Source organism: Lupinus angustifolius, chromosome LG13 (genome assembly GCF_001865875.1).
Source record: "Lupinus angustifolius cultivar Tanjil chromosome LG13, LupAngTanjil_v1.0, whole genome shotgun sequence".
Classification (NCBI taxonomy): Eukaryota; Viridiplantae; Streptophyta; class Magnoliopsida; order Fabales; family Fabaceae; genus Lupinus; species Lupinus angustifolius.
In genome coordinates this window covers 5,033,002-5,060,972 of record NC_032021.1, presented here as the reverse complement: position 1 = coordinate 5,060,972, position 27,971 = coordinate 5,033,002, and the positions used below count along the sequence as shown (strand labels likewise).

The window sequence follows — 27,971 nt, the reverse complement described above, 5'->3', positions numbered from 1 at the left end:
TTGAATTAGTCATGATTGATATGACAAAATTCACTGTGATTCGATATAGAGACAGGACTAATGGACGGGATAATTTGGGTATGCCTGAGACATAATGGCAATATTTAAGCGCGCAATAAGGATAACACGTATGGTGAATCATATATGTGACCAGTTGGAGATTGTTAGAATTTCTGACAGTTTATGGGTCACAAATATAATTCTATAATTGTGTTATGACCATTATTTAATTAACCAAAATATAAAATTATCTTCGGTAATTTAATTTAGTGGCTAAGGTCATACGTGTCATGAAATATAATAAGTGTAGATACCTTCAGGCAATTTCTGATTTGATAAGGGACTGAATCAGAATTATTACAACTTAAGTAGTAACCGCTACGGTTACTTTTATGGATTATGGTCCCTATTTGTAGAGCAATAGGTTTTGTTGAGTAGATAAGATGACTAAAGTGAAATCAAGGGATTTGTTCATAAGGTAACAAAAGGACATCCATCACAATACACACTAGATTTCTCGTCATCAGGTTCAAACCTCACACTTTGGCTTTCTCATTCCCCTCTAGGGAAGCAAAGGAAAACCATCAGGCGCTCTAACATCTGGAAGATCATCACACCCTTATACCTTCGAGATTCCAAATGGCTAGTTAAAGTATGCTCTTCTTCTTCACCATGAAATCAATTGGAGTTTCTTCGGTCTGGATCATGGTTGTTCCATTTGGATTTATGTATGGGCAAAAACATTGGGTTATAGGAACGAAGTCATGATCATAAGGATTTCCGCATTCAATCTAAGGATTATTTGATGGAAAATTTCCTACACTTATTACCTATAACCTCCAATAATTTTCTTTCTAACAATTCAAACTTTTTACTACTTCCAAATTGCTTATAAATTGAATTATAACTATTAATTTGAATTTTATCATAGGATAATTTTATTTTATAAATTTAATATACACTAATATTTATACAACTTCATATGAGATTTAAGATGTATAAAATTTACTAACTAAAATCTTCTTTTATGATCAATTTAAGATACTGAATTAAATAGTAGTTTTATTTCAAATTTCTAACAATTAAGAGTAAGAAGCGTAAAACATGAATTAAAAATGCAATATATTATTGAAGGCCGTCTTAGATAATTAGAGTAATAGGGAAAACAGAGAGTGATAATAACACCATCCCTTCGTCAATCTTTTATTGAAAGTCTCAACTTGTGAAACAGTTTCATCACGGGATAGTCATTTTCTTTGACAGGCAGAGGAGGAGAAATGTTCATCAATGGTGAACTAGAAAAAAGAAATTTGGGTGCATTACTATTTAACTGCTAATGCTTGTCTCCAAGACTCTTATATTGACCAAAAATTACATATGTTTTGAGGAGAAGTCTCATGTATCACTCCTTAGGCTTATGATGGGAGGAATCTGTTGGAGAAAGAAGAAAGTGCCACTGCACTGAGAAGAAGAAAACAGAGAAGGAAATGTGTTGCTAAGCAGAAGAAGAGAAATGAGAAAGAATTAAGTGTGTTAGTTAGAGAGGATTGCCAATGAATTACACTCCATGTATATTAATGTGAATGAATGTTCAACAAACTAACAAGCTATTTATAGCAACCAAGGCATTCAACTAACTAAACTAACTTTTGAAAACTTTCCTAGAATAGAAGCCACTAATTAACTAACAATTCTAACACTCCCCCTTAATTCTAAATCATTTATTACAAACAAATCACACTCAATAACCTTCTTAACATCCTAAACCTTTCAATCTTGACAGATTTTGTCATAATATCAGCAACTTGAAACTCAGTTTTACAATATTTCAAACAAATTTTGTCTTTCTCTACTTGACTTCTAAGAAAATGATACTTCCTTTCTATGTGCTTGCTTCTTCCATGGCCAACTGGATTCTTGGCCAAATTAATTGCTGATTTGTTATCAACAGCAAGCTCAACAATGTCTTCAAATCCAATCATCAATTCATCTAGTAGAGAACTCAACCACAATGCTTGACAGGCAGCATGACAAGCAGCAACATATTCAGCTTCACAAGTAGAAAGAGCAACAATCTCCTGCTTCTTTGAACACCAAGATATGGGAGAGCCACATAGCATGAACACATAGCCCATTATAATCGTTCTCTCAACCAAATCACCAGACCAATCTGAATCAGAATAGGCAGAGAGTTGCAGCCTGCATTTCTCTGAACCTTTTGAGAAGAAAACTCCATATTCAAGTGTACCATTAAGGTACCTTAGGATTCTTTTAACTGCTACAAGGTGAGACTTCCTTGGATTGCTCATGAATCTGCTAACCAAGCCAACACTGAATGAGATTTCAGGTCTGGTGTGACAAATGAATCTCAAGCACCCAACCATTTGCCTAAATTCTGTACAATCTGCAGCAGGTTCATTGTCACTTATGTCCAGCTTTAAGTTTGGCTCTGCTGGTGTATCAGTTGAGTTGCAATTGGTCATATTGAACTTCTTCAAGACATCTTGAATATACTTCCTCTGATGCATAAAGATTCCTCCATCAATCTGTTTGAATTCTATGCCCATAAAGTAAGACAATCTCCCTAGATCATACATTTCAAATTCTGACTTTAGGCTCTGTTTGATCAATACAACTCCATATGAGTTGCTTCCAGTTACTAGGAGGTCATCTACATACAAGCAGATGATGAGAACATGATTATTGCTTGAGCATTTCACATAGACACCATGCTCTACTTCACATTTTCTGAACCCTGCTCTTAGGAAGAATGCATTAATTCTTCTGTTCCAAGCTCTTTGAGCTTGCCTCAACCCATATAAAGCCTTCTTTAAGCTGTAGACTTTGTGTTCACTACCTCTTATCACAAATCCAGGAGGTTGTTTGATGTAGACTTTCTCATCAAGTGAACCATTTAAGAAAGCTGACTTCACATCAAGCTGCCACATCTCCCAATTGTTCTTTGTTGCCAATGCCACTATGAGTCTGATTGTTTCAATTCTGGCTACAGGTGCAAACACTTCAGAGAAGTCAACACCTTCCCTTTGCATAAAGCCCTTTGCTACTAGCCTTGCTTTGTGTTTGCCAACAGAGCCATCTGGGTTGAGCTTAGTCTTGAAAACGCATCTTACTGTTGGGTGGTATCCTACAAACATTAGCAGCTCACTTTTGTCATCCAATTTCCCTCTTTTCTGATCAGGAATGTGTCTATAGCAGGCCGATCCAAAGATCCTGAAGTGAGTGACAGAGGGCTTCCTTCCTGACCATACTTCTTCTAGCACCTTGAACTTAAGTTTCTTAGTTGGGCAATGGTTGAGGACATGTGCTGTTGTTGTTGCAGCTTCACCCCATAGGCCATGTGTGAGGTTCTTAGTCTTTAGCATGCTTCTAACCATGTTGAGGATTGTTCTATTCCTCCTCTCAACCACACCATTATGCTGGGGAGTGTAGGGTGCAGTTACTTCATGTAGGATTCCATTCTATGTGCAGAATACTTCAAACTCCTTGGATGTGAATTCACCTCCTCCATTAGTTCTCAATACTTTGATTGATCTCTCTGATTGTTTTTCAGTCATACACTTGAAGGTCTTAAAGATGTTAAACACCTCACTTTTCTGTTTGATCAGATACAACCAGATTTTTCTACTGAAATCATCAACAAATGTGATAAAGTATCTATTACCACCAAGTGAGGTAGTCTCAAAGGGACCACATACATCAGAGTAGACAATATGCAAGAGATTACTGGCCCTTGAGGCAGTGAATTTGCCAAATGATGACCTTGGTTGTTTACTGATCTGGCAGCTATCACAGATTCTGTTTGGCATCTGTATTGAGGGCAAGCCATGAACCATATTCTTTGCTTTCATGAGGCTAATGTCTTTGAATTTCAGATGATCCAATCTCATGTGCCATAGCCATACATCTTCACTCAAAGTCTCAGTACCAAGGCATTGAGATTCAATGGCATTGAGATTTACCTGGAATGTTCTGTTTTGAGTCAGAGGAGCCTTGATGATTTTCTTTCTAGTGGAGAAAATATCTCAAGCTCACCATCTTGCATGCTCACAGAGAATCCTTTCTCCAGTAGTTGGCCAAGACTGATCAGATTGTGACTCATGTTTGGCACAAATAGTACTTCAGAGATCAAGGCATTCTTGCCATCTTGTTTTCTGATCACAACATCACCAATTCCTTCTGCTTGTATAGTCATATTGTCAGCAAACTTCACTCTACTCTTCTTGCTGGAATCAAAGTTAACAAGCCACTCTCTATGTCCGGTCATGTGGTTTGAACATCCAGAATCTACATACTAAATTTCTTCACTGTTGTTGCCTTGGCTTGTAGTCATCATCAACAAGATTGGTGAATCATCATTAGCATACTCATTGTCTTCCTTCACCATGTGTGCTTCATCATGGTGCTGCCTATTGTTAGCATCTCAGTGTCCTGGCTGAGATTGACACTTAGATGAGAAATGTCCCATCTTGCTGCAATTGAAGCATTTTATTCTTCTTCTATCAAGTTTCTTCTTTCCTCCTCTCCAATTGCTGCCACTTCCTCTCTTTGAGTAGCTTGATGCTTGATTAAGATCAATTCTTTCTTGATCTTGTGCTCCTGAATTGGCCAAATTCTTTCCCCTGAAGTCTATGCCCCTTCCTCGGTTTCTTTCATTGTTTCTGCCAAGATATCTCCCCTTCTTGAAGGTTTGAGCTTGCAGTGATTGGTTAACTTTATCAGTTGACCTCTCAATGAGCCTCTACTCATGAGCCTCGAGGGACCCCTGAAGATCTTCTAGTTTGAGGTCTTCCAGTCTCTTTGATTCTTCAATAGCAACTACTATGTGATCAAAGTTGGGGGGGAGAGTTCTCAGAATTTTCTCTATAATAGCTTGATCTGCCATGCTTTCACCACATGCTTTCATCTGGTTTGTGAGGCAGATTACCCTATTGAAGAATTGGGCAATTTTATCATTTTGTTCCATCTGCATCAATTCATATTGTCTCCTCATGGTTTGAAGTCTGACTTTCTTTAGTTGTTCTGCTCCCTTGTTACATTTTTCCAAGATTATCCATGTTTCTTGTGATGTTTAAGTTGAGGCAATCTTCTCAAAGTGTGCCTCATCAACACATTGATGTAGGAGACACATAGCCTTGCAATCTTTCCTCTTGTTCTCCTTGTATGCCACTCGTTCTTGTTCTGATGGTTCTGCTTCTAATTGAGGGTAACCGAACTCAACAATGTCTGCAATTTCTTGAAATCCCATGATTGCTCTCATTTGGATGTTCCATCTATTCCAGTTCTTTCCATCAAGCACTGGTAGGCTTGCTGGGAAGCTTGTACTCGTGTGTCCCATTGAGATGAAGATGATGAGGAGGAGAAGAAGTAAAAAGGGTGATCTACCTATAGCTCTTGATACCAATTTTGTTGGAGAAAGAAGAAAGTGCCACTGCACTGAGAAGAAGAAAATGTGTTGCTAAGCAGAAGAAGAGAAATGAGAAAGAATTAAGTGTGTTAGTTAGAGAGGATTGCCAATGAATTACACTCCATGTATATTAATGTGAATGAATGTTCAACAAACTAACAAGCTATTTATAGCAACCAAGGCATTCAACTAACTAAACTAACTTTTGAAAACTTTCCTAGAATAGAAGCCCCTAACTAACTAATAATTCTAACAGAATCCACTTACTTGGTTTTTTTATTCCATATCCTAGCCATCAATTTTAGGGAAATCCAATTGTTTGAATTAGCAAGTAGATCTAAATTATTAGATATCTATAAAAAAAGTTACTGTTAGATTAAGTTTAAAAAACTTACTCTTAAAGTAAGTGAATCCCCTCAGCTACTTATGTTATTTGTTAGGCAATCCAGCATAGATGAAGTGTTTAATATCACAATATTAGATACCATAACAATAGTGCATAATGCAGTGTTTCTTCTAAATTCTTCATATCATTGTCCAAAATATAAACTAAATCTAATATTTTGCTGCTTATTCAAATCTCACAGGCTAACATTAACAAAAACAAACATAGAGAATCACTTCAAGCTGGTGCGATTTGTAACACAAACCCAATTAGGACTATCACAGATCAGAACAGGCAGTACAAAAACAGAGTTATCTTGTTAGGGAAAAGGAACAAAGGCTTCAATTTCATATCTTATTAACACAAACTCAACAACACTTGTTCATTTAAACTGAACAGGGATTTTTTAACTAAATTCTATATAGCACAGACAACTTAATAGTCTTATTCTTATCCATAAAAAGACACACCGAAAAAACAAGAGAAGACACACATATAGTAGACACTCTAAACACTCATCATCTTCATTTGTAGCATACATGATGATATATTTTTCTTTCGAAGTGTAAGGACTTTCTTGATTATTGCTACTGAATCTGAATCTTTTTCTTAAGCTCCAAAAGGAAGTCATAAATTTTGTACTGATCAGGAATAGACTTGGACACACTCTCCCTCTGCATGCACCTCTTGGCCCAAGCTACAAGCCTAGGGAATTCTTCCATGATGCTGAAATTTCCAGCAGTCTCAAGAGTACAGAACCAGCTATAGAATGGAATCAGAGCCACATCAACCAACCCAAACTTGTCTCCACCAAAATAAATCTTGTCTCCTAGCTCTCCTTCTAGGAGTTTAAAGCTGTCCCTTAACTCATTCTTTGCTTTCTCTTGAACTTCCCCACTTGTTCCCCACACCAATTTCCCAGCAGAGTAAATCTGAGAGTAAATCTGTAATGTTTGACATAATTTTAATCATTGAGAACAAAGAGTTTTTTTTATTCTCCTCAATACCCTTTTGTGCATATATAATTGAGAATGAGAAAATTTATATATACACTAAATTTTGCATATGTACTTACTTTACAATACAACTAGTCACTTCTACATAGTTTGATCATAACATATACATAATTGGTTAGTAGCGTATATTATTTGATAATTAAGATGATAATCAATTACCAAGGGATGACACCAATAATATTTGTATGAGATATAAGAGAAATGATATTTCCACATCACTTATGTTCTGCTTTAGAAAATGATAACAAGTTTTGGAGGTACCAAATACCTTTTTGTCTATATAATCAGCCCAAAACCTTGCATTAGCACGCTGGTATGGATCAGATGGCAACAAAGGAGACTCGTGGCTCCAAACCTCATCAATGTACTGAACAATGATGAGTGATTCAGAGATGGGTTTTCCATTGTGAATCAAAACTGGGATTTGCTTGTTAACAGGGTTCATCTTCAGCAACAAAGAGCTTTTGTTGCTCAAGTTCTCTTCCCTTCCCTCATATTCTATTCCTTTCTCTGCTAAAGCTATTCTGACCCTCATGCCAAATGCGCTTGGCCAGAAATCAAGTAAAATCACTTCATCACCCATTATTGAAGGGTTGTTTTGAAAAGCTTATGGTTTCTGAAGCTTCTAGTTCTAGGTGGTATTTTCTATTTGCTTACTCATACGCCAAAACAATGCTATTGATTCTTATTTATATATACTTGCATAGTGTTGGTGATGATTGATGAATGAAGGGTGTGAACTTTTCTGGGAGTTTCTGGTTCCTGGTTTTGTCGGCAGATTTACTCACTTTATTAAAAAAATTGAAACAAGAACTTATCTGGAGAGTTGAGTACAATGCAAAATTGTCTTCAAATTCCTCCATGATTCTTGAGCTAAGTGGCTGTCACCTTTTCTATCATTCATATATTTTGTGTCTCTCCCTAATCTAAAATAAAACAAAAAATCAATTGTAGTAAATGTTTAGAAATTTATAATTGATGTTAGTTTTGATTAGTATGTGATATGATTTTTTGCACTACAAATAATATCATGTTAATATGAGTAAGGAACATTTGAACATAATTTGGGACAAAAATATGTGTATTTTTCTCTTTGCATTCCAGCACGGGTTTTTTTGGCTTAAATTAGTGCATTTTGCCTTCTTAGCTTTAAATTAGTGGCTACTACTTTTGCATTAGTGAGAAAATATACTAAAGTGTGACTAACAAGATTATGCAAAGAAAAGCATTAGCAAATAAATGTATGTAACTTTAAAATGATCACAATGTAAAATTAAGTTTAAGATCTAAAATAGCACAAATAAATTCCTAGAAAGACTCTTGTCATATCAAGTACGGTGCATAGCCCATATGTACTTATTGGTATACTAAAAATAAAATACAGACATATAATTTAATATAGACCCTCTATAAGTAAAGACAATTAAATCATATGTATGCATTGACAATATATAAGTTTATATATTGTTATTGTACTATTTATTATTGATGTTTAATTATTATAGACTTTTTAAAACAAGTAATTCAAATGAATGATACATAATAGAATGCGTGTATATAAATTTTTACATTATCAATATATAAATTTTACCCTATTAAAAACACGCCATAAACAAGGTCAAAACCCAATTTACTAATATTAAGCTACGGACAGATTTACATAGGAGATTACCGTTTGAACCTGATAGCTTTAATTAGGAGTATATTACATAAACAAGTTGTCTTTCTTTTGTTTACAATTTGTATCCTCCCACCCTAACCAATCCTGTTTGAACTGAGAAATCTATATGTATCTGAGGCTAACTCCTTCAGCAAATATTAAGCAATCATATTATGTTAAGGAAAATTAACCGCAAGACTGAAACTCAAGATCTTGCTTAAGGAAAATTAAGCATGTACCACTTGGGACAAGGATCTGTTGTCCAAAGTCTGTCACAAACCAATCATATTATGTTATGTCAGTTAAAAAAAATTAAATATTCATAATTTTATCAATTTTTATTTCAGTGTAATCAGTTAGGGGCAGAGTTGGAGACAAGGTTGAGGACAATAGATCGTTGTCCTATACCACTTAAATTAACATAAGTTGGTGTCTAATATATTAATATATCAATAAGTTTTAGTTTATAAGAAAACAATTATTATGAAATAGAAAATGTTAAAAACCACAAATATATTCCGTACATGTTTCATGTTTCAACACCACAAAATAAAAATGGTATCAATAAAGCATGTATTTACAATGTTATCATAAATATCAAAAAATACATGGCACTATCCTTTTTAAGTTATTACTGAAGATTTGTTCAGTTGTGTTTTTTATTTTTTTAAATGTTTATAGTTATTTAAGTCAATTATCACACTTAATTAAAATTACAACCGCAGGGACAAATTTGAGATGATCTAAATCTAAATGCAGCTCAATAAATTTTAGATTCATCCAATTTTAGTCCCTTCATTTTCTTTTATAGTTTAGTAATATATACCACAGACACAAAAAAAAAATTTGGGTACATAGACACAACAAAGTTTACCCTTAATGGGTTTAAATACTTCCACATTTGTAAGATGTAATAATTTATAAGCTTTATTATTATTATTTTTCAGGGTACAACAAATTTTACACACACAAGTATGGTGTATTTTCTTGGTGAATAAAAAACTTTTATTTATTTGATATGAGACCTAATTATTTTATATTGAAGTTGTACAAATTCCCACATCGTTAAGTTCTATGAGCTATATGTCAAATATCTTTCCCATTTTCTTGAATCAGTCACTGAACAACGGCACCAATACATTTATCTACTTATTGGTTCGTCTGTTTCAGCTTCTCTAATTCATAAACTTTTTCGTTTTATCGTTGTTTCTGGATGTTAATTAGAAGCATAGTTGCTGTGAGGAATCTGCAGAAGTGAAAGTTTCTGCCTTTACTGTATATAAATTAATAGGTACGGTGGAAAAGTGTCTACATTTATTTCTGGGTTCCTTAGTTTTCGCAGAATTGCAGCACTGTTGTGCTACTACTTGTAGTTTCATATGGGGAGCACATATGTTTTGATTGGTTGAAAAAATATATCGAAGTTAAAAATTTAATAATTACGTATTTTTCTGACAAAACAGTACCATAATGTCCACCCTTTCATATGAGTATATGATTGGTGACTTGAGATTGATAATTACATATTTGTAATAGGCTTTTGGCATTTTTTTTATGAGCATTAGGTGTGCCCAATTTTTTTTATCAATTTTGTATCAAGGGTTTGGGACTTGGAGAAGGAAAAATGTCAGGCTCAGTGAAATTGGTTAGTTGTGGGGCGTAAAATTGTTGGATTAGCTTATAGCACATTACACAACTTATGATAGTTTGTGTGATTTGGCATGTGCACTTTTTTGTGTTCGGTGAATTTGAAGATGTGCTAGTAAGTTTGCCATAGGTGATATCATATTTGTTTGCTTGGCTGTTTTAATTTGGTTCTTAGTCCTCCTTTTTTGTCTCAATCTTGCTTTCTCCATGAATGATGCTTTAGTTGGTTAGTTGTCGTAAATGTTTATTTGGGGCGCAATGCATGTTAATGGCTTGCACCCAAGTCGATGTAAGTGTCCTAGTGTCCTACAACATGGAAACGGATGGAAGGTGTTCCAATATCTCTTGAAGGTCGGGATGGGGTTCATTGTAAAATGTGTTGCGGACAGGGATAGGAAATTCAGTAGACGACCTATTCTCAAAGCGGTTTGCTGATTGGTACAACCTACATAAATATCAATCTATTAAATGAAAGTTGAGAATTACATTTTTCCATGCATAGATACATTTAAAACTACAATTGGTTATATATAATGTTAGGCAATATGATAAATAACCATGTAATTTGCTGATGTTGCAGTGTTAGAATAAGATGTCGAGACAACCTGACATCTTGTTCCTGGAGGAGTGGCTAAAGAGCAGAAGCGGTGATCCTAAGAAATTCAGCCCTAAAAAGTCTTATCCCTTGTCTGCCAGAGCCATCATTCAGGCATGGGCTGAGCTCCGAGACTCCCTTCAACAACCATCATTCCATCAACATCATCTGCAGCATCTTAAATCCCTCATTAATTCACAAACATCTCTCCATGTTGCAGACCCCCAAGCACGACTTGTTCTTCGCATTCTTTCATCTTCAAACTTTTCTCTTCCTTATGAGTCATATCCTCTACTTTTTAGGCTTCTGTATATATGGGTGCGAAAAGCCTCCAAACCCACTTCTGATATTATTGATTCAGCAATAGGGGTTCTGTCTCACCTCTTCTCTTCTCAATTTGATTCTGGAAACAATCCTGTCTTCTTCTCTGAAGGTATTCTCTTGTTAGGTGCCTTTTCTTTTGTGCCTTCCTTATCTGAAAAAAGTAAAACATTCTTCTTGGACTTGCTGTCTAGACAGTTGATAGAGAAGTGTCAGTTACTCGGTTCATTTACAGAACTTGTACCTGATTTTCTAGCTGGAATCGGATATGCCCTATCATCTTCTGTAACTGTTCATTATCATAGAATATTGAATTCATTGTTTGAAATTTGGCATAAGGATGATGGGCCTCAATGTAATATTTTTCTTGGACTAATAGTTCTTCATTTGTTTGATTGGGTTATGTCAAACTTGATCAATTTCCAGTTTTTGGATAAAATAAATGTCATTCTCCAAGAAACTTTTGGGTCTTTAAAGGAAAACTATGCTTCATTTGCTGTTTTCATGGCTGCGGCTGGAGTTTTAAGAGTTGTAAATAGATCTGCATCAAGTGGTGTGAAATTGGAGATTCTCTCTACAATGAGGGTTTCTGCAGTTGTTTGGATGGAAGCTTTAACTAATGATTTGGTTTCTGGGACATTGCGATTTAATAACTCAGGCAATGATCATAAAAATAGGCTTTTACTTCAGTGTGTCTCATTAGCATTGGCTCGAACTGGCTCCTTTTTAGGCCATTCCTCTTTGTTTGTGTGCCTTGCTTTGGCATTGTTAACTGAAATATTTCCATTGCCTCGTCTTTATAAGTCTGTCGTTGAACCATCAAATGCCCCTCATGAACTGAAGCTTAATGAGGTCAAAGAACATCTAGATAATATCCTCTTTCAGGAAGCAGGAGCCATAACAGCGATTTTTTGCAATCAATATGTTTCAGCAGATGAGGAAAATAAGAATATAGTGGAGAATCTTATATGGGAATACTGTCGAGATATATACTTTGGACACAGACAAGTGGCTTTGATTCTTAAAGGCAAGCAGGACGAGTTGCTTGAAGGGTTGGAAAAAATTGCTGAATCTGCTTTCCTTATGGTTGTAGTATTTGCATTAGCTGTAACGAAGCACAAGTTAAACTCCAAATTTGCTCTAGAAATATAGATGGAAGTCTCGTTGAGGATACTAGTATCATTTTCTTGTGTGGAATATTTTCGTCATGTCCGTTTGCCAGAGTATATGGAGACTATTCACAAAGTAGTTGCAACTGTTAACAGTAATGAGCATACTTGTACAAGTTTTTTGAACTCCATGCCTTCTTATGTTGACTTAACAAATGGACCAGGTATGATTTTTTCCATTGTGCCTTTGATGTAAAATATTGGTTTCCTTTTTGTTTTTATTTTTACAGTGTATAAGATTCTATTTGTCTTCTAGACCAGAAAACCAAATACTTATGGTCAGAGGATGAAGTACAAACAGCTCGCATTTTGTTTTACTTACGAGTCATTCCGACCTTTATTGAGTGCCTGCCCAGCAATGTATTCAGCAACATGATAGCTCCAACTATGTTCCTGTATCCTATATCAATTAAGTAGACATTTAGTTTTCTTGATTTTTATGCAAAATAGAGTTTCAGCTAAAACTTTTCTCTGCAGTGTTTAAATACAATCTATTCTAAACCCTAGATAAGCTAATTCAAACATGCAGTAAATAATATTTTGGGGTGTCTGGTCACATCATCATGAGGAAATGATTTGCTTCCTTAATTGAAACTAGATATTTGGAGCACCCGGATGGAAAAGTAGCTCAAGCTTCTCATTCTTTGTTCGTGGCATTTATGTCTATGGGGAAGGAATCTGAAAAGAATGACAGAGTGTCATTGAAGGAGCAGCTTGTTTTCCACTACATACAAACATCCTTATTGGTATTTGATTATACTAATAATCTTGTTCCTATATCTGAGACTGATTATTTCGAATGCATTTTCATTCTATCATGTTCTATGAATGTAGAGATATCCTCTCATTACTCCTTTTGAGGGTATGGCTTCTGGTGTTGTAGGAGTAGCCCAACATCTTCCTGCTGGAAGCCCTGCCACTTTTTATTTCATTCACGGTCTTGTCGAAAAAGCGAGCCAGCTCTGTTCTGAAGCATTCACTCATGAGGCTGATGCATGGAAAAAGCGGCAAGGAGAGCCTGAGCCAAGCAAGAAATTAATGGACTTGCTTTTACGCCTTATTTTCCTTGTTGATATACAAGTAAGTTGTTAATCAATTAATTATGATTACCCGCTTTGAGTTGTACTATGCTTCTTACCACTTCATGTTAAATTAAGAAATATTGACCTTCCATTCCTCTAGTATGAAACATGCTATTATGTTGGACAGCCTCTTAAAAAATGACCCATTTAATGTGTAAGTGCTTATAATTGGTGTTTTGGGAATTGTCTTACTCCATATGCATTAACATTATTGTTAAACTGGATTATGAAAATCTTTTTATTGCTTTTTAGGTCTTGCCCGATTTGATGAAACAATTGGCACAGCTGATTACTGCATTGCCACGAGATGCACAGAACATGGTTCTTAATGAGTTATATTCACTAGTGGCTGATTCTGAAGATGTCATACGAAAACCGACATTGGTTTCATGGTTGCAGTCATTATCTTACCTTTGCACATCGGCTACACATCAAAATGCAGCCTCGAAAAAAAGTGTAGGTGAAGATAATTTGACCTTGGCTAGTATTCAAGACCCATTAAGTAGTGGTAGACTAACTTCACAACTCTAAGAAATCAGGTTCGTGGTTTTTTTTTTGTGTACTTCGCCCTGATTTCTACTTTCTGGTCTCCGTAATAAATTCGCCATAATGTTAGATCTTACCAATGCACTTGTTACTGCATTTATGTTCTTTATTATCCGATGTGATTTTCTTTGTTGTCACTGCATGAATATATTCCTGTTAACCTATTACATCTATGCTTGCTGAAACTTACATTAGAACTCTTACCACTCTAAAGTCTAAACATAATGGAGGTTAAGGAGAGTGATGGTGGTGAAGGTAACTTTTCAATGGAACTGAGGAACTTGAGCTGTTGCTATTTGTATGTGTCTGGATTGAGAGAAACTGGGAAGAAAGAAAATGGGATGGGAAGCAAGTGGATAAATTTTATGATTATTTAGTGCACGAGACTCTCACCTAGTATGATATGAGGAAGATAGATTTATGCAGTCTTGCTCAAGTTGTTTCCATTTTAACATGGGTAAAAAGGGATTAGAGAGAAGAGATATACTAGGTGACTAAAGTGACAGAAGTGCTTTGTCACTGTAGGTATGGAAACCATAGAGCCACAAGATTTGATTAAGAAAAATAGACATAATTAGTAATGATATGAGCAGCATATGGAATGAAGAAATGCTAGTAATCCAAAATGTTATCATAGTTATTTTTCAGAAGCAACATATGGAACATATGTGATGAAGGCATGGTAAGGAAAAGGACACATAAATTGGAGTTGATAAAAGAATACAACCAATATCACGATTAAAAAGAGAGTTTTCCCTTCTTAATCGTGAGGTTGGCAAGGAACATCATAATACTATCATAAATTATGCTCATCATTGTTTGTGTTAAATATGAATTGAATTACAGCATCAAATGCAAACTCATAGTTCAGTTAAGCAATGCACTTTTTAAAAAACCGTTGTAATGTTCACTATAATGGTATGTTAAAAGTATCTTAGGATATATGCATAACATTTTTTATTCCAAAATCGTGAATTGTAGATTTATGGTTTGTATCCGATTGCACCGGTTGGATATGTGTTGTGGCCATCTTGGTCGTGAAATTACAGAACAAATGGCACCAAAGGATACACTCAAATCAAACTATTCCACATACTCCTCAAACAAAAAGATCATTCATTTCCTCGGTTTTTAAGCTTTGTTCGTGTGCTATTTAGTGAAATTATGTGAAATATCTCTGTTTTTTGTTCCTATGCAAATTATCACTAATAATATGCATAACAGTGACTATCTCTAGAAGAAAGATGCGTAAAATTTTAAACAAAAAAAAGGATAATGAATATAATTAAGTTAAATTCTAAGGAGTGTGTAATTTACTCATAATAAATTTATGAATAAATTACACTGACACCCTCTGAGTTTTAGTGAAATTACTTTTTTATACCTACACAAACCTCCCTTATTTTTTATACTTTCGTTACACTGATCATCCCTGCATAAGAAATAAATGTAATCTTTTAAACAAAAAATGTGATAAATGCAATTAAGTTAAACAAAACATGATATATTGTGGAGACAAGTCCAAATAATATATGAGTCAATATTTCTTTATTATTTTTATTCCCAAATCCGAGTTACAAGCATCATTCAACATCGACACATACGTGTATGATAACATGTTATATCTGTATTTGTTTTTCTGTGTTGGTGTGATATTTTGTTTAATTCCACGACATCAATGAAGAATGTTCATTAGATGTTTTACTTCCTCTCTTTCTTTATAGTGTACTTGTATACATCATTGTTCAGATGGACCGATTGGCAATGATTCAGAATTACCAATTCACAATGTCCTAGGATGGGACTTGGAGAGTTGATAGGGTGAGGAATAGGATTCTATGTTCTGACTTTGACACGATGGAGGAAATGGAGGTTGACGACGATGTCGACTGTGTGGAGTTAGTCTGTATAGAGGACTCTGTGAAGGTAGTAGACCTCTCATCGGACTCATAGCCTAAGGACGATCCGAGCAAGGGCTCTAGTACACCTGCTAATCTTGGAGCTAGCCGCTAGGAGCTATTTCTCTTCTTTTGCTTTTTAGAATAGGGATATTTGTGTAGGTTACTTTCTTAATGCTGACAATACTTGTTGTGATGAGTAAACACACAGCTTGAAAGGATTAGTTTCTTAATCATAGAGTGAGAAAACATAATTGGTAGTACAAAAAATATCTTCTTATAGAGTCAAATTCAAATAGTATAAGAATTAATAATTCCATAATCAAATCCTAGACGTAAATTTACAAATGATCAATCTATTCTAGTTAATTTATAATTAATTAAGAGTAAATTACATTGACACTCCTTGAAGTTTAACTAGTTACATTCGTAATTCTTCTTTGTTTAAAAATTACATTCATCTTTACTGTCTGAATAGTGAGTATAATATATGTATATAAATTATGTGTGGTTTGTGTAGTTGCAAAAAAAATATAAGTTATTTGTGTAATTTACTAAAAATCAGGAGGTGTTAATGTAATTTACTATTTTCTATTATATATACTAGTGTATCGACCGACGCTCAGTGCGATTGACCCGCATTTGTATTTTAATATATAATATATCAGCTTCATGTTATACTATTTAAGAAAAAACAATTTAAATATAAAATGGCAATATATGAACTCAATAGAGAGTAAAAATATTAATGATATATTAATATAAAAATGAAAACAATGAAAGTAATATGTGAAAGTTTGTATTAGTTATTAGTGAGAGATATTCAAATGATAAATTTGGAATATAAAAATTAGGCCACGATCGTGGTTATTATTTGTATAGATATGTAAATATAATATTTATATATATTAATATAATATATTAATAGGATGTGTAAAAGTTTATAGTAGTTATTAATATTTCAAAAAAATAAGTTTGGAATATAAAAATTATGTGATGGTGGTAGTTATTTATTGTTTTGTCTTTATTAATGGTATAGATATAGATATTGATATAGATAGTATTATAAACAAAATTAGCGAGAGTGTAAAATTTATTGTAAATATGCATGAAGTTAATATATTATTCTTCATTAATTTATATTATTTTTTAAAGAATTAATACATATTAAACATAAATAATAAATTATACAATGTCATTATATTATATTCTTATATGCATACATTTTTTATCAATTAAAAATAACACAATGGATAAAGTTTCTCGTATAAAAATAAAGTATCTTATTGTACAAGGAGATAAGTTATCTTTTTTTGTCACTAAAATCTGATTGTTCTATTTAATCATTTTCTACAAAAATATTTCAAAAACTAAACAAAATAATACAGATGTCATACTTTTACTAATAGAAGGACATAAATTATCTCTAAGTATGAGGAAATAATTTATTATTTTATATATGTGCACATTAAGTATTTCTTCACCCACTAAAAAGTGCCACTTCTCCATTTTTACTTCTAAATGGTAAAACAATCCTAACTTGGGATAAACTAAGATCTTTTATATTACTATTTCTCTATACCAGATCAATAGAACCATGTCAACTAATAAAATTATACTAATATTTTTTTATCATCTATCAAAAATAATCACTACTATTAGTTGGCATAATTTCATTAGTTTAATACATAGAGATAAAAAAATAATGGTATAGAAAATTTCGACACGGTGACATATTAATGGATAACAAAAGAGTCCAAATTTTGGGTATATTATGTTCATCATGTGATTGAGTGGTAAAAAATATAAAATAAATACTGGTGAAGATTTATTTTTTATATTTATTTAATTAATAATTGAGCAAATACTCATTTAGACCTTACTAATTTGGTTTCGAAAAAATTGAAAAACAAAAAATGATCCAAAAGTTTTAAATGTGGATCAAATTAGTTTTTTAGCATGTTTTAAAACAATTGGTAGTGATTAATTTGACTCCAAAAAGGATTAATTTGACCAATCTTTAAAAAATTTGGAATCATTTTAGATTTTTCAATTTTTGAAGAACCAAACTGATAAGTTAAAAAACATAAAAGACTAAAATCGGTAATTACTCTTAATAATATTGTGTCCACCAAATAACTTGATTGATAAGGTTGTGGAAATGTAAGCATTTGAATTTAAACTTGGACTATTCCACAATTTTGTATGAGTTTATAATCTACGTATTAACATTGTAAAAATTTTATATTGTCAGTATATTATCCATTATTGATTTATATTATTTTTATTTGAGAGTCAATAATAATTAACATATAAATGATGAATAATTTACTTACAGTGTAAAAACACTTAATAATATTAGTGTATATATATTAAATGCATTTTCTATACCTTTCTTCGTGTAAAAACTTTGTCTAATATAAAATTCAATTAATAATATTAAAGCAGAAGTGAGAGAAAAATGGAATTAATTAAAATATAAAAAAAATATAAATACAAAATTATAGTTTTTAAAGATATTTTACCTTAAAAAGAAAATCACATGAGCTCATCCTCTTATTACATTGAGAGCTGTATAATTTCTCATTTCTCCCTTTTAGTAAAAAATTTCCATCAATGATAAGCAAAAATAATTTCCATTAATGAAATCATAAATTAATAATATTAAAGGATAAATACGATAATAGTGAAATTCATTAAGCTATTAAATTACACGTATACAGAGTTTTAATTAAAATGAAATTTTGATTAATGGAAAAATCAATTAATAATATCAAAGTATAAATACGACAAAAATGAATTTCATTAAACTATTAAATTATATGAACACAAACTTTCACTTTTTCAAATATTTTATATTTAAAATGAGAATCATATTAGCTCATCATGTTATTGTGTACACTACTCTCAAGTCTAGGAATGGCAACTGGTCTTGTTCATGCTTAGATTGCTTACCCAACAATTATTTTTTAATTATAAATCTTATTCTTTTATTACAAAATTGTAATATCCCTTCTCTTTTGTTTTAATGTGAGAGTCGAGAGATAAAAAATATACAATAAATTATTTTTTCTAAAAAGAGTGTTTGAAACTTTGAATGTTTGGCTTTCTTAATACCAAAATTTATGCCCGTTTTAACAAAAGGTATAGTGTGTTTATCACGTACCGAGAGAACAATCACTTATGAAATTTGGAAGTTTTTTTACATTTATGGAAATAATAATAATTTAAAATTAGAAGTAGGTATAAATGAAATTAACAAAATATTGAAAATTATAAATACAAATTATGCTTTTTAATATAGTTTATCCTTAAAATGACAAATGATCTAAACTAGTCCTATTATTTTAACCTTCCTCAAAGTACTAATTGAGATGCAAAAATATAGTAAACAATTTTTCTCTCTAGTTAAGTGATAGGGCTTGAATGTAATAAATACTTGGACATTTCAATATAAAAAACCCGTGCATATATTAAAAAAAAAACTACCGTGTTTATCATATGATTGAGTGGTAAAAACAAACAAAAATTAGATAAATACTAATAAAATTTTAAACAAATTATATAAGTAATAATATTAAAGTATAATTAAGAAAAATGAAATTAATTAAAATATTAAAGACTTATACAAATATAAAGTTATACTTTTATATGTTTTATCTATGGAATGACAAATCATTCGAGCTCATGTTCTTTATTCTAACCTCATTTTTATTTCTCTTTTAGGGTGATCGTTGAGATATAAAATTAATATGGTAAACTATTTTGCTTTTAGTTAAATGTTCAGGTTTGAATATGTCCAATTTAAAGTATCTCAATACCAAATTTCATGCATGTATTTAAAAAATTATATTATATGTATCACGTGAGAGGGAAGCAATAAATAATAAATGAATTTTTAAAACTTTTTTACATCTATCTAAATGGTATTAATATTAAATTTGAAGTAGGTGAAAATGAAATTAATTACAGTATTAAAAATTATATAAATACAAAATTATACCTTTTAATATGTTTTATCCTTATAATAAAAAATTCATGTGTGTGTCTCGTGTTATTGTAACCTTCCTTTTTATTTTCTATTTTTCTTCTAGTGCGAGCCAAGATTAAAAAAATATAGTAAACGATTTTTCTATGGAATGATAGGGTTTTAATATTTTAAATTCTTGGCTATCTCAATATCAAATTTTGTCCATGTATTAAAAAAATTATATTTATATTTTCACTTGACTAAGTCGTAAAAAATACTAATGTTAGTTTAAAAAGCAATATTCACCCACACATACTCACACACATATATATATATATATATATATATACCTATATTATATACCTATATTAGTAGAGAATAAAATATATGTATTAACAGAATTTTATATACAATTATTCTATTATATACTAATATATCATTCATTTTTAAATATTATTGTCTCTTCAATAAATAGTAGGAAAAAGTGTATAAAGTCTCTCAAACTTTATATCTTTTATAAGTAATTATTATGAATTAATTTTCTTCATATTTACTCCTCACCCTTAATTAGATGGTGAAATTGGCCTTGTAGGAATATATCGTTAAATCATTAGTATCTCAACAAGGAAATCACTATAATAAAACTCAAAATACTAACAATGTAACTGTGAGTGTTAGCCAACATTAATTTTCCTAAGAAAATGTTATCAAGATATAAAATTAATTGAGAATTAGATGATAAATAAATTTAAGAGTTAAAAATAATTAATATATTAATATTGATATATATATATATACATATAAAATAAAATTAAATAGTAGTGATCTAATACTCAAGTTTAAAATAAAATGCATGACAAAAAAATTTATTATTCTTAATTAATATTATCTTTATATATAGACTAATCTCATCAACAATTTAAGCTTAAAGGCAGAAACAAAAAAAATTATAATAGCTTCTTGCAAAAAAATAATATAAAGTTTACGGTATTCAACAATTCAAATGAATGTATTTAGTATTTACCTTAATAATCTATTAAGGATCCATCTAGTAACTAAATTCGCTAGAAAGGAATTTCAAGCCAACTGTTTGCTGTTCCGAACACCACCTCTCCACAAAAATACCCTTTCTCTCTCTCTCTCTCTCTCTCTCTCTCTCTCTCCCACTTTCCTTTCTGATCATTAATCCTTCCAAAACCCTATTTTCTTCTCTGTTCTCTTCTGTCATTTTTTCTCCTTTTTCTATTCCTATTTTATTATTTCTAATCACTTTTTTTCCCTTTATATCATTCTTTCCATAACTGGCCATTCCCTTTTATTTGCCTAATCACATTTTCAAAATAACCCTTTTTCCCTTTTTGGGTTGGTCTTCTGAATAAGAAATTATGTTCAATTCATCTTTTTTTTAATAATTTTTTTTATTTCCTTTTCCGTCATTGAAAAATATATATTTTTGGTGTGTTTAGATACTTTGAATTGTGTTGGGTTTTTCCACTTTTATTTTTCATTGTGGGGTGGTGTTTGATTGAATTTGATTCCATGGCTGCGGTTGCTGAGATTTCTGCTGATGCAGTAGTTCCTGCTCCAACCAAATTGGACCTTAAACCAAAGCCTGATGAATCTGAATTCAATGTGCAAAATTTAGTTGACATGCTCAAAAAGTTGAATCCTTTGGCTGAGGAGTTTTTTCCTTCATCTTATTCTCAACATGATCATGCTTATAAGAGTTATAACCAGTTCCTACCCAACAATTTTGTGGCCCCCAACATGCCCTTAGTTAATGGTCATAACCCAAACAACGGAAGGGTATGATTTATTTCTTTTTAATCTCTCATATTCTCTTTTTGTTTCAGTTTTGGTTAATTCTTAAATCCAATGCTGAGTTCTATTTGTGTTGCTGGAAATTGGATTTTTTTAGTGTTCCATCGAGTATGTATAATAGCTGAATATAATGTTGGTTGGTATGTCCATTTATTTTTCTAATATTTTATATAATTCATGTTGGCTGCTGTGTATGAAAAATTATTATGCCATCAAAAAGTCTATTATGTTACTTTATAAATTAACATGTATTGAATCGAATCCATGTGTTTTTACTTTTGTGTTAATTTGTACAGACCTTTTTTTTAAAAAAAATGTTCCTTTTAGATAATTATATGGATTAGGATATATTTAAGATTTTGTGTAGCTAGTTGCAATGTATGTCCTTGTTATATTTGAGTCTGTCATCTTTCAACTAATTGCATGGTTAATCCAAAACTGATTATACGTCAGGAATAGATTGAGGATGGGCATATGATATGCCTATATTATGTGCGGACTTTAGTTTCTGGTGAATGATAATGAAGATATCATTGAAATGACATTTTCCTCATGTGGATGTTAATCATGATTTCATAATTCTTTTCGGTGTTTAATTGTGCCTTCGTTATCTTGCAGAGAAGAGGTAATTTTATCCATGGTCGTGGAGAGAGAAGGGTGAGTGCTAGATCACCTAAGCCTGAGAGGGAAGGTAGCGTTAGAAGGACAGTGTATGTTTCTGAAGTTGAGCAAGATGTACGTGAGAGTGACTTCTTATCTTGGTTTCATAATTTGTTTAGTATTCCATTCTGATTATAGAAAAACAGTGTTGATTGAACAGTCTCTTGTCTTGGTGTAGGTAACTGAGGAGAGCCTTGCTTCCTTGTTTAGTACTTGTGGGCAAGTAAGTCATGACCTTGATTGGTAGCTTGTTTGGCCTTTTTTATGGGTTATAATTCTGAAGAAATAATTACAAAGTTTGAATGCATTAAAGTAGGGTATTTGATTGCACTTCTTTGCCAGAAAGTTTTCTTTATGATTCTCGCTATTATCTTGTGGTGGCAGGAACTCAGAATGTTTTTTGTATTTTGTATAGGGTTTCGGGTTTAGTGGTAATTCTTAATCCTTAGTTGAGTAGGTAGGTGGACATTATGTTTTTTAAACCTGATCAATCTGTGATATTAGGTGGAAAATCAAATGCTTACCTAAAAAAGAGAATTTGTTTATCTGAAGGAATCAAAACTATTTATACCGACCTTCTGAATCTGATAATTGCAATATTTTTCTCTTTATCTGGTTAAACTTGAGTGGCCATTCCAAACTATTGTCCGATGCATTTTTTTGTACAGTAATAATTTCATCTCAATGCATATCTAGGACTTAAATTTCCAAATTGATGTTTTTGTTCTAAGAAATCACCTTAATTATGACACTGTTAAATCATTTGAAATATTGAAGGTGATTGATTGCCGAATTTGTGGTGATCCTCATTCAGTTCTTCGCTTTGCATTTGTAGAGTTCACTGATGAGCGTAAGTTTTTGTCCTGCAAATCCAACTGTCTTTGACGTCACCCATATATATTTAAGCACACATACGCACAAAAGTACGTGTATTTGTTCAGCCCTTATCATGCATTTTTAATGGAATTTGTGTCAACAGATGATGCAAGGGCAGCTTTAAGCCTCAATGGTACCCTGCTTGGATCCTTTCCAGTCAAGGTCCTTCCCTCAAAAACTGCTATCCTTCCTGTGAATCCTACATTCCTCCCTAGGGTATGAATATTTTTTGTTACTTTCTAAGGTGTTTTCGGATTTAAAGAAATACAATAACTTTCATGCTTTATACGCTTCTTTCCTGATTGTTAACTTTGGGTTAGTTTCACTTGCCTCTCGTATATAGCTGAGGGCTTTTCTGAAAGGATATTCCTGCAGTTGTTCAGCATTGTTAAAAGTAGTTGTTATAAAAATTTCATATTTTACATCTCGTTTTTTAGCATAATTTTTCTTATCTCTCGGTCGTCCTTTATGCTTTATTTTTCTCTCTCCAATGATAAAATTTGCTGTAAAAAAGCTCTGTTTCATGAGTAACTTTGATGGGTAAGTTTTGGTTCAAATTTTTTTCAGTCTGTTAAACGTTTCTCATTGTTTTGTAACATGCAGTCAGGTGATGAACGTGAAATGTGTACAAGGACTGTCTACTGCACAAACATTGATAAGAAGGTATTTCATTATTTTTTGGTAAAATCATAAAAAAAGAATTCTTGCAAGAAACATTTTCCATGTCCGAATGATTAACCACTCAACTAGTTAATGTATTCAAAGTGTGGTATGTGTATATTTACTTAATTAGCCATTAGGAAGCCATGCACATTTTTATGAAGAAATCCTTTGAAATATATTTTTTCCTTTGTTGGCAGAATGAATTAGTGATTTTTTGTTTTTATTCTTTTTTAACCTGTAGTTTTTACCAAGATAACCATATTTCATCTGTAATTTGAGTGGATTTATATCAGACTTTAGTCTCTTGACTTGTTAATTTTCTCTCAAATATCCGTGTGCAGATTTCTCAAGCTGAAGTCAAGCAGTTTTTTGAATCATCTTGTGGGGAGGTCAGAACATGAGACCAGAATTATTGTTTCGTGCTATTTTCTAGAGGTCTAGAACATATTTATTTGACAAGTTAAATGATGGTTGACACCACTTTTCTATTTTATAGGTCACTCGCTTGAGGCTTTTAGGAGATCATCAGCATTTAAATCGAATTGCTTTTGTGGAGTTTGCAATGGTAAGTCTTGAGTTTTCTACTCAGTGCTCATATAGTTGGCTGCAATAAAGCTTCTTAACTTAACAGAACAACTGCACCCTAAACAACTTATTCAGCCTATCTTGATAAATTTACAGGTTATGTTGTTTATACTTGATTACTGTAAATTTTGTTCCCAGGTCTCTTTTACATCTTTAGGATATATCATTCTTAAGGGAAAGCGTTAAACGGAAAAACATTTATTTGCTAATTTAGTTTCATACTATGTTTAGCATTGTTTATTGTGTTACTTTAAGTGTGGGTAGACCCCAACAGCTTGTTCTTCGCCTTTATGGCATTTTGTGAACTAAAACAACAACTTTCACCCTAATAAAAATTGTTGACAGTCTTCCTAAGGATAAGGATGAATTAATTAAATTAAGTTATTTTCTAAACTAGATGAAAATTATGTTGGCAATGTGGAATCATTGAGACTTTACGCACCTAGTTTTGTCAAACTCAACAATGCTGTTTGCATAAACACCAATGGAAATTATCATGTGCTAGTACTAGAATTTGCATTAACTTTCATAATAGCGATCTTTACCTCGCTTGTCTATTTCATTCTTCTTCAACAGGCCGAAAGTGCCATTCTTGCTCTTGGTTGCAGTGGGATGATGTTGGGAATCCAGCCAGTCAGGTTTAGACTCTTTACTGTAGGATAAACTTTGTTATGCAAATTTTGACTAAATTTACTTACATTTCATTTCCTTCTCATCCTGTAGGGTAAGTCCTTCGAAGACTCCAGTGAGGCCAAGGGTCACTGGTCCTACAGGGAAAAACTGATCAACATGGGTCCAAGACATTTTTTATACAGCCAATGACCAACTTTCCAGCTGTAACTATTGGGATAAGGGTGATGTAGCTTCCCTTAGTTTTCAGTATTTTTCATCTTCTATTTTTACAGCAGTTACTTTGTTTCAAGAGCATATAATGTATGCTCTAATCAAACTTTCTAGGGACTAGTCTCTATTTACATATATTTGACTGTGTTTTATGTTTTAAGTGGTTAGTTTAAGTTATTTTATGATTATGAGCAAGCACATATCATACTTCAATTAGCTTAAATCTTTAACACCGTCACAGTCATATAGTGGTGTAAATTTTGTAAGCCTCTTGTTGACTGCCCTTCGATTTAGCCAGTTAATTTCGTGAATGACCGAGAGATGAAAAGATTGGTATACACCAATATGTATGGGTCCTAGTGAAAGGGGTTTAGTCCCTTAAACATGTTCTCTTGGTTTCAATTCCCTGGCTCTTGTATGGAATAAACATTATTGGGAGAAGTTCTCAGATAGGTTTCTGATCCTTATGCACCATTGTTTGTTGGTGCACACCAATGTGTTCCTTACACATGTAGTCCTTGAATTGATCCTTGGATTGGAATCACATGTATAGAAAAAATAAACATTACTAGGAGTACTCCATGTTTAAGTGTCTGTTAGTACTTTGAAAGATCAATATCTCCCCTATCACAAAGGAGAATATTATGGGAAACCAAAAGCATAGGGACATGTTGAAGGGTAGAACCAAAAAGACTAGTCATTTTTGAACATGCATGTCCCTCACACTTAGTATTTCTTTAATGGGTATTGGCTCATTTAATTATGTCACATATTTGTAAAGTGTTATTTTTTTACAAATTGTCTTGAGTTCATAAAGTACCATTAGCAATCAATAAATGTTTGAGAACCAAAAAAAGGTATTGGGATTTAGGAAATAATATGATTGAGTACCTAAAGCTCAATAAATGTCCAAACCTTTGTGCTAATAATAAATGATGTGGCATCCTCTAATGTGTGTAGTTGAACCTATTTTGACACAGTTTCTATACTGATTTAGATTAGGGTACATCTATTGAGGTCTGAGTTTCTAATGAATTATGTTTCCATCTCATCTTGAAGAGTGGAAAGGATAAGGTTCCTTAAAGATCACACCTAATTATCCAAAGGTTACCTTTTACAATGTTAAGCATCAATTCTTATGATTTTTCTTTGTCTTCATGTCTTGTTCCTTTACAAAGTCCCTTTCATCTTTCATTCCCACTTAAGCTGGAATTGATTCTACCCTCTAGATGCTATCCATAAAAGTTAGGGTGTGCTATGTGAATAAAAAATGCAGGTGGTGTATCCTATACAGTGCATGAATGAAATTTGACCTAGTTAGTTGGTTGGTTTTATATAAACAATAAGATGGGGTCTTGGATTTTTGTTTAGAAGTAAAAATAGTCTGCTTTTTTAAGTACATAAAACTTTAGGTATGGGTCATAAGAGCTCATCAGGGTTAGGGCAAACCACCATGTTTACAGAATTACATATATAGATTATCCATCAGCTGAATTTTCATATCAACAACTGAATTTGAACATTGGTCCTTATATGGTATGACACTAGAATCTTTAGGAACTCCACTAACCTTCATATTCGAGTTTGTGCCCCTTACTTTAAAGACACCGCTAGCCTTATAATCTATTGACGAATTGGTTTTTTTGAGGAAAAAGAAGATTTGAGACTTATGAGATACTCTAAAGCCTTTCTTTTCATTTTGTCCAAAAAAGACAATTTGAAAACACAACTTTAATAATAATGATTCAGTAATGGTATTATCTTATTATTGTAGAATTTAAAAATGGTACAAAAATTTAGTGAGGTTATCTGTTTTTCATTCGCTAAAAGGTAATGCTTAAATACATTGGTGAGGGTTTTTTCCAGCAAGTACTTACATAAGGTTACTTGTCCATATTTGAAGAATTGTGCTTAAACAGAATATATAATTGTATCATTTAAAATATAGCTTTTATTTACAGTTACATATAGTCAGATTTAAACATCTTACTTAATGTTGACAATTTATTAACCATAGTTGTTGCCATACTTTCCAATTAATTAGCACGAAAAAACAAACATTCTGAAATAGCCAACAGTACCATGCATTTCTATAATAGGAAAAAAACACAAGAATTGTATTCAAGTCTTGCCGTCACCAAGTATCATTTTTAATAAGCATTCTATAATTAAGCTTCTTGAAATTTTTACCATATATTAAACGTTTGCATGAAGAAAGAAGTAAGGCTTCATAATATTGTGATCTAGATGATTTTATGATATTTTCGTTCAAATGAAAACTACTTTTATTCAACTGCACCTCCAAGACGACAAAATTATATTTGGCATTCATACCATTAAAAATGAAGAAATTGTTATTTATTGTTGTCTCAGATGTGTATTATGTCATACATGTATGATCAATGTTGAGCCCCTAGTGTGGAACGTATTGTATTATAGTTATATAAATTATTTTCTACACTCAAGACATTCCAATATATATGTATATATAAATATAAGGGGTGTCAGAACCCTACCTTGTTCGTTCACCTGATTTAATTATGTCTTAATTGAAAATGTATATGATCAAATTTAATTAGGTATAGGTTCAGGTTCAAATTTAAAAATAATTCGATTAATATTTAGGTATGAGTAAATGAGAAATCTTAGTCAATTCAACCTAAACATGTTCATCATTGACTTCTATTAATATATGTTACGTTTAATTACATATAGACTAATGATATTTATTTGGTTTGAGCATATTGTGCATTTAGTTGCAACACCTATATAGTGATATAATTTCATCTTTTAAACAAAAAAATTCAAT

General features: G+C 32.2%; 2 protein-coding genes and 1 pseudogene across 3 annotated transcripts; 2 read left to right on the top strand and 1 right to left on the bottom strand.

Annotated features, from left to right (window-relative positions):
• Nucleotides 6,106-7,582, bottom strand: LOC109363329 (glutathione S-transferase U19-like). Of its 2 annotated transcripts, none has more exons than XM_019609559.1 (3): nt 7,095-7,582; nt 6,300-6,754; nt 6,106-6,187 (listed from the first exon to the last, which is right to left on the bottom strand). In XM_019609559.1, exons 1-2 carry the CDS (start codon nt 7,407-7,409, stop codon nt 6,398-6,400), a joined length of 672 nt encoding a protein of 223 aa, XP_019465104.1. In that variant the 5' UTR covers nt 7,410-7,582; the 3' UTR covers nt 6,106-6,187; nt 6,300-6,397. The 2 variants fall into 2 exon arrangements, with proteins under 2 accessions (XP_019465104.1, XP_019465105.1); XM_019609560.1 differs by having other exon boundaries at nt 6,300-6,742; nt 7,095-7,579.
• Nucleotides 9,488-14,174, top strand: LOC109325678 (annotated as a pseudogene).
• Nucleotides 20,840-25,473, top strand: LOC109325679 (polyadenylate-binding protein-interacting protein 9-like). The gene is made up of 10 exons (XM_019558180.1): nt 20,840-21,520; nt 22,154-22,270; nt 22,374-22,418; nt 22,973-23,045; nt 23,175-23,287; nt 23,675-23,734; nt 24,076-24,123; nt 24,231-24,299; nt 24,896-24,957; nt 25,043-25,473. Exons 1-10 carry the CDS (start codon nt 21,254-21,256, stop codon nt 25,101-25,103), a joined length of 915 nt encoding a protein of 304 aa, XP_019413725.1. The 5' UTR covers nt 20,840-21,253; the 3' UTR covers nt 25,104-25,473.